Source organism: Elephas maximus, chromosome 3 (genome assembly GCF_024166365.1).
Source record: "Elephas maximus indicus isolate mEleMax1 chromosome 3, mEleMax1 primary haplotype, whole genome shotgun sequence".
Lineage (NCBI taxonomy): Eukaryota > Metazoa > Chordata > Mammalia > Proboscidea > Elephantidae > Elephas > Elephas maximus.
The window spans coordinates 10,370,055-10,378,333 of NC_064821.1; the positions used below are offsets into that span (position 1 = coordinate 10,370,055).

General features: G+C 43.3%; 2 protein-coding genes across 2 annotated transcripts in view; both read left to right on the forward strand.

Annotated features, from left to right (window-relative positions):
- The window catches only part of LOC126073122 (adhesion G protein-coupled receptor E4-like), a 58,505-nt gene extending 54,431 nt beyond the window's left edge, over nt 1-4,074 (forward strand). Inside the window, exons 10-12 of the mRNA XM_049879377.1 lie at nt 36-216; nt 2,734-2,829; nt 3,812-4,074. Of these exons, the coding sequence (XP_049735334.1) occupies nt 36-216; nt 2,734-2,829; nt 3,812-4,054 (520 nt within the window). The 3' untranslated portion in view covers nt 4,055-4,074. The remainder of the gene's footprint in view (nt 1-35; nt 217-2,733; nt 2,830-3,811) is intronic.
- The window catches only part of ADGRE1 (adhesion G protein-coupled receptor E1), a 216,419-nt gene that overhangs the window by 132,665 nt on the left and 75,475 nt on the right, over nt 1-8,279 (forward strand). The gene's annotated exons all lie outside the window — the stretch shown is intronic.

The window sequence follows — 8,279 nt, forward strand, 5'->3', positions numbered from 1 at the left end:
ATGGTGGTTCTTATTACTCTTTTTTTTTTCCCCAGAGTCATGACATTTAAAGCCATTGCTCAGCTATTTATCCTGGGCTGTTCTTGGGGCCTTGGTTTTTTTATGGTTGAAGCAGTAGGGAAGACAGCTGGATTAGTCATTGCCTACATATTCACCATCATCAATGTCCTGCAGGGAGTTTTGCTCTTCACGGTGTACTGTGTCCTTAGTCGCCAGGTAAGGCTAATTATTTCCTCACTTGCTAGATAGCCCCAAAATCTCATTGAATCACTACTCACATTCTTGCCCTTCCCTCACCCTTTATTTTTGTATTTTTGTGTTTCTCAGTTCTGGGAAGATAGATTGGCCTCTGTTTGGGTCTGCCATGTGCTCTGGGTCTCATCTTCTCAGCATCCTGACATATTTCTTAAGAGTATTGTAATAGTCAGAATAACACAGATTATGCTGTAGTAACAAATAGCCCTCTTCTAGTGATCAAAAGGTGGAATATGGAACAGAATTTTGAATTCTCACACAATCCAGACTTACTGGAGTCACAGAGGCTGAATGACTCCTTGAAACTATTGCCCTGATGTAATCTTTAAACCTTAAACTGAAACTATTCCCCTGAAATCATCTTTCAACCAAAAAAAACAATAGTTTAGCTTAATTAGTAAAGAATGTTTTGCCTTGAGCGTTGTGCTGTTTTAGAGAATTATCTATCTGTAAGTGATGAAATTGACAAAACCAACTCGAAAGGTTAGATGAGCTTAGAGGGCAGTGAGTACATTAATGGTGGTGAGAAAACGTGGAAAGGATAACAAGAATTGTACAACTTGAAGAATGTAACCAGTGTCACTGAATTGTACACGTAGGAATTCTTGAATTGGTTTATATTTTGATGTGTCTCTTTTCAACAAAAACCAAACAACAGAAAACAATTAGCCCTCCCCCAATCTCAGTGGGTTACAACAGTAAAGGTTTATTTCTTGCTCTTGCCACATACCTGTGGGTTGAGACTCATTGCGTTCACTCGGGGATCTAGGCTGAGGGGGCAGCCCCGGTGCAGAACATTGGTGATCTCACAGCCAAGGAAAAAGTGATCAAGGGAAATCACAGTTACACTCTCTTGAAGCTTCTACTCAGGACTGACACATATCAATTCCACCCTCATTCCATTGGCCAAAGCAAGTCATAAAGCATACCTGAATTCACCTTGGAGGGGAAGAATAATCCTACTGTAGTGAGGTGCACTATTGGGAGGGACATTGGACTTTTGGCACAACCTACCACAAGCTCAGAGAGCCTTCTGGTCTAATCCAAGTTCTTCCAATGAGTATGTTGTTGTACGAAATTGGATGGACAGCTTAGCCTCTCTGAGCCTTGTTTTTTTTATCTGCAAATGTGGCAATACCTACTTTATAGTGTTGAGGATTAAATGAGATAATGCAATATAAATCTCCCAGCACGGTCCTTGGCAGACATTAAGTTCTCACTGAGAGTCATTACTATAATTATCCTCTTCACATAGATTAGGAATAGCTTTCTTGGCTTTGTCCTTTGCAATTGAGTAGAACTAAAATCAGTTAAGATGCTCGTTACAAACACAACAGCTTAACACTTCATTAATTCTCTTCCAGTCTTTTAGTGCCTTCTGAACGCTTGGTACTCCTCACACAGAAGAAGTAAAATGCAACTTGCATGTCTTAGCATTAAGTATTTAAGAGTCATTTTTAACATGTTAAGGAGGTTCAAGGTAGGCAATTCATGGGATCACGAGGGGTGGTTAGTGCCATGGTTAGTGCTAGGGTTCTGAAGTAAGAATGACAAGATTTCGAAAGCTGGGTCTGTGACCATAGAGAAGTCAGTTTACCTCCAAGAGCCTCAACTTCTTCATCATTAATTGAAGGTAAGAGGAACACCTTCCACATCAGATTAAATGACAGAGTGCATGTCAAGAGCCTGGAACATAGCTTGTTGATGGGTGCTGTCAAGTTCATTCCAACTCTTATTGACCCCATGTGGCAGAGTAGAACTGCCCCGTAGGATTTCCTAGACTGTAATCTTTACATGGGAGGAACAGATCACCAGGTCTTTCTTCTGTGGGCCCACTGGGTGGGTTTGCACCAGTGGGTGTGTTTGCGTCACCAGCCTTTCGGTTAGCACCTGAGTGCTTAACCATTGCACCACCAGGGCTCCTTGGAAGATAGCTAGTGTTCAATAAGTGGTGGCCTTCATCATCATCGTCATCACCACCACCACTATCATCAGCATCTTCATCAACATATTTCACCATAATCACTTTCATTATCATTGTCGTCACCACCATAATCACCTTCATTACCTCCATCATCATCACCACCTATATCATCACCATCATCATCTTCATCAACATCATATCATCACCTTCATCATCACCATAATCACCTTCATTATCATCATCATCACCATAATCACCTTCGTTATCTCCATCTTCATCACCACTTACATCATCATCATCATAATCCATCATCATCACCATATATTGAGCCCTTATGATGCCTGGCATTTATCAAGCACCCTTTCCATAGCTGAGAAAGTTTAATTTAAATAAAATGAACCAGCATGAGCGTGGCCAAGACTGTACACAAAACCCCTGAAAGAATAGCAGAAGGTAGGACTTGGCATCTGTACCTCTAGCCTCCCGTTTTAGGGCCCTTTCTTTTGCACCAAGCTCTGGATGGAATGCAGTCTCCATATCCTTCAATCTTCCAGGTTCGAAGGGAATACAAGAAATGGTTTAGTGGAAAGTGGAAAGGAGTTGAAGTGGAAAGCACTGAGATGTCTCGCTCTACTACCCACACCAAAATGGTAAGATCCTCCTCTCTGCAATGCCATGGACTTGTCTGAACCCAACATCTTGTGCTGCCAGGAGCTTCCTGGTTCCTTGATCTGAAAGAAAAGAGAGATTGCATTAGCTTCCTGCCATTGTGCAGCTGAAGTTTCTGTTTTTGAGACCACAGCCAGAAAAACTCTTCCTTCCTTCCCTCTTCCATCTCTCCTTCTTTCTCTCCTTCCTTCCTTTCTTGCTTCCCTCCTTCTTTCTTTCTTCCTTTCTACAGTCTTTCCACAAATATCCAAAGGATATTTGTCCAAATGTCATTTGATTTAACAAATGTTTATTGAGTGTCTAGTATGTCTAGGCACTGTTTTGGGTGCTGAGGAAACAACCTTACAAATCCCAGATCCAGCACTTTTATGTTGCCTAGGCTTGAGTAAGTGACTTATCTTCTCTGTGTCTCAGTTTCCTCAACTGTAAAATGGACATAATAATACTGTCTATCTCATCATGAGGATCAAGCGAGGTCATATAAGTGCTTAGGATACTCCTGGCACACAGAACACACATTATGTTTGTAAAAAGGTAAAATGATAACAAACTAAAAAAAGAGCCATCATCCTTGGTGTTCTTTGGGAAAAGGCTGTAGAGTCAGATATTGGGGCATCTTTACTGAGCGTTATGCCATACAGGTATTCTAGCTGTCACCTCTGGTATGCTAGAGGTTTTAGTAAATTTTTGAGGGTTAAATTTCTCTTTGGAGCCCCGGGGTGGTGCAAACGATTACTGTGCTCAACTGCTAACCGAAAAGTTGGAGGTCCAGGTCCTCCCAGAGGCGCCACGGAAGAAAGGCCTTGTGACCTACTTCTGAAAAATCAGCCACTGACAACCCTGTGGAGCACACTTCTATTCTGACACACAGGGGGTTGCCAGGAGTTGGAGTTGACTTGAGAGCAACTAGTTTGGTTTGGTAATTTCTCTTCGGCTTATCTCCATATTGTCTCTCCCCTTTAGGAGGAACGGGAACTCATCAAAGGTTGTACACAAGAGAGACACCAAAGACACCACTTACACTCATCCACAACCGCCAGCTCATCTTGCTGGCTAAAGAATCTGCTCATCGATGGCGCCCCTTGTGGTCCTGCGTGGATTGTGCAAACGCCACAATGTGCACCTTTTCCCTGTGAAGTCTTGACTCCTTCCCTTATTTTGGCCTCTAGCTCCCTAGAAAGAATGGGATACATGGAGAGTTCCTAGAGGCAGCATGCAGTAGTGGATCATGAGCCATTACATGCGCAAGGAACGCTTTTTTTTTTTTTTTTTTTTTGCATTTCCCTTTTTTATTGTTGTTGCAAGTATAAACAAATGCTAGTTTAACAATTTCTACATGTTCAATTCAATGACACTGGTTACATTTTTCAAGCTATGCAACCATTCTTGCCCTCCATTTCCAAATTGTTCCTCCCCCATTAAAATGAACTCATTGACCCCTAAGCTTCCTATCTGACCTTTCATGTTGCTGTTGTCGGTTTGATCCCATGGAGATAGTTCTTCCAAAGAGCGCAGTGCTCAAGGTAGACATTCTTTACAGTTAAGCTAAACTACTGTTTGATTTTCAGAAGACCTGAGGGGATATTTTTGGTTTAAGGTTTAAAGATTATCTCAGGGCACTAGTTTCAGGGTTTCCTCAAGCTTCTATGACTCCAGGAGGTCTGGATCCCATGAGAATGTTAAATTCTGTTCTGCATTTTTTCCCCTTGAAGAGGATTATCCTATAGAATATTTGGTCACAACTTTCAGTAATGGTAGCTGAGCGCCATGCACTTCTCCTGGTCCCGTGGCAAAGGAGGCAGTTGTTCCTGGAAACAAGTAGCCACACATTCCATTTCCTCCTCCTATTCCTGACTCTCTCTCTTCATCAGCTGCTCCAAGTGAATAAAGCCCAATTGTTGTGCCTTGGATGGCTTGCAAGCCTTTAAGACCCCACGCAATATGCAGTGAGCCAGGCGGTAGAACAGAAACTCTAAAAATGACATTAAGTCAATTACCTGGGATGTCTCAAGGGATGTATTTTAATAATGAGGGAAATGGAATTGAGTTTCTTACTCCTTGGCTAACACCTGGATTTCATTTACGGGGGCCTCTCTGGCTTCTCCCTCTCCCCATTCCTCTCCCTCACTTGTATGGTGTTGTGTTTTATGTTCCCAAAGATCTTTCATAACTCAACATTTGCTGAATTCAATACTCTCCACATGAAGAAATATGAAAATGGGTGGTTGCATTCTTAGAACGCAAAAATACACCATCACTCAGACTTAAGGACACATCGTGGATGGAACGGGCCTTATAGCCAGGACACCAGCACCCCCTACCCCCCATTTTTTTTTTTTTTTGCCTGACAATGTTCTCAAACCTAAACGTAGAACTAGGTGTACATAATTTTGTTTCTTAACGACATCTTGAGTATTTGCGAAGACTCCAAATAACATGGCATATCGCAGTGGTGGTTTGGCCTTATTTGATTTCTTTATCATTTTTAATTTCTTTGCCAAAGTTATTGATTAAATGTTTCTCAGCACTGGAGTTAACAAATGCATGGATGACTTGGTTATCAGATGATTTTTTTTTTAATTTAAAATGATAATGACAGTAAATGTTAAAATTGGAGTCCCTGGGCGGTGCAAACTGTGAACAGGCTCGGCAGCTAACCAAAATGTTGGAGGCACAAGTCCACCCAGAGGTGCCTGGGAAGAAAAGCCTGGCCATTTGTTTCTGAAAACTCACCCAATGGAGCACAGTTCTACTCTGACACACGTGAGGTCTCCGTGAGTCAGAATGGACTTGATGGCAACTGGCCTGGCAAACTAGTATCAAGGAATGAGCAGAGAAGACTTCCTGAAAGAAACAGAATAGATTACCATGGAAAATCCAGAACTTGGGCTCAGGCACATTGGGCTAGTGACTTCACTTCTCTGACCTTTAGTTTCCTGATCTACTAAATAGAACGACTAACTTAATGGGTGATCGCCATTTGCCTTCAAGATCCACCCTTCCCCCTTCTCCACAACTCCTGCGTTGTGCCCCCGAAGGCTGGTCTGGGTAGACGAGAACCCCAGAAGGTGTCTGGGGTGGGTGTGTCTAATGGAGTGTGCTGGCAGGAGATTGGAAGAAGGAAGGAAAGTGAGGTTGGGATATTTCTTTCCCCAGCTCCCTCTTTGTGAAGCCATGGGTTGGTTGTATCGCTCCACTGAAGGCTCCTACACCTTTCTCCAGGTCTTTGGTAACCTCTGTCTCCCTTAGCTTCTCACAGGCCTGGAGGTTGTTAACAGCTCTCCATGTTACTACTCCTGGGATGCTCCATCATCCCATGTTGCTTTGTCCTCAGCCTGCTTCCACCTTTGTAATAAACACTTCAATAAACTTGCCTCATTCCTGCATTTGAGTGTGCATCTGTTTCCTGGCAGGACCATGATACAGTAACTACCCCATAGAGAAGCAGTCCTGGTGGCACAGCGGTTAAGTGCTTGGCTGTTAAGCAAAGCCAGCAGATTGAACCCACCTAGCGTCTCCATGGGAGAAAGAACTGACGATCTACTCCTGTGAAGATCAAAGTCTAGAAAACCCTATGGGACACTTCTACTTTGTCATAGGGTCACAAGAGTCAAAATCCACTTGATGGCACACAACTACAACAGAGTTAATTGTGAAGATTCCATGATATAATACATGTGAGTGCTTGGTATGGTCCCTGGCTCGTGATGAATACCCAGACCACCTGTCTGTCAGTTTATTGTACTGTGGTGGCTTGCATGTTGCTAGGATGCTAGAAGCTATGCAAGCAAATACCAGCAGGGTCACCCATGGTGGACAAGTTTCAGTGGAGCTTCGTGACTAAGTCAGACTAGGAAAAAAGGCCTGGTGATCTCCTTCTGAAAATCAGCCAATGGATACCCTAAGACTCATAACAGGAAATTGTTCAATACAGTGCTAGAAGTTAAGCCCCCCAGGTTGGAAGGCAGCAACAATGGACTCAAACATAGCAATGATCATGTGGATGGCAGAGATTAGGTGACATTTCATTCTATTGCCCTAACAACAAAAACTAACAACAACAAACATAAATATATATATATATATATATATATATATATATATATATATATATACCCCCCAAGCGTCTGTCAATTTGTCATACTATGGGGGCTTGCGTGCTGCTGTGATGCTGGAAGCTATGCTACTGGTATTCAAACACCAGCAGGGTCACCCATGACTATGTCTCATGTACTTTAGACATGTTATCAAGAGGGATAAGTCCCTGGAGAAGGATGTCATACTTGGTATACAACAATTGGCTCAAGCACAGCAATGATTCTGAGGATGGCGCAGGACGGGGCAGTGTTTCATTCTGTTGTACATAGGTTGCTATGAGTCGGAACTAACTAGACGGCACCTAACAACAACAACATACATCCTTCTGAGAGCGAGGCAAAGAAGCTGTCCTGACCAAAGTTACTTTTGTCATACTGTGGTGGCTTGTGTGTTTCTGTGATGCTGGAAGCTATGTCACCAGTATTTCAAATACCAGCAGTATCATCCATGGTGGACAGGCTTCAGCAGAGCTTTCAGACTAAGACAGACTAGGAAAAAGGACCTGGCAGTCGACTTTTGGGCAAATAATCTGAGAAACTGGACTATATGAAGAAGAACGCGGCATCAGCGTTGGAGGAAGACGCATTAACAACCTGTGTTATGCAGATGACACAACCTTGCTTGCTGAAAGTGAAGAGGACTTGAAGCACTTACCGATGAAGATCAAAGACCACAGACTTTACTGCAGGTTACACTTTAACATAAAGAAAACAAAAATCCTCACAACCAGACTACTAAGCACCATCATGATTGCTATGGGCTGGTCCCATTTATGTGGCCTTTCTAGCCATGGTCTTGTAACCACCATCAAAAGATTGGGTGGGACTATGCAAATAAGGTGACTGTGGCCCACCAAGAGGATTGGATAGTGTACTAATAATGCAAATAAGGTGCAGGACACCTGTGTGGAAGTGGAACAATGTAAATAAGGTATGTGGAAGCGTAACAAGGGGATTGGTCAGCTTTGCCATCCCACTAGGCTTAAAATGAGCCATCCCAGAAGTGGAAATGGTGGACCTCACTACCACCAAGAAGAAGAGACAGGAGTGGAGTGCATCCTTTGGATCCAGTGTCCCTATGCTGAGAGCCTCCTAGACCCAGGAGACAGAGAGAGAGAGAACTGTAACGCCATAGACAACCCAAGAAGCAGCGGCCAAGTAATGTCAGCAGAAGTGGAGACTGGTGCAAGACGGTGCAGTAGGCTTCCTGGCCCGCAGAACCAGCCAATTACAATGGGTGTGCCTACCCACAGAACGAGAGAGTTGAACGTATTTGGGCAGGAGGCTTCGTAGCAGAATGGGGTCCCCTTGGGTACTTATTGGCTAAAGAGCTT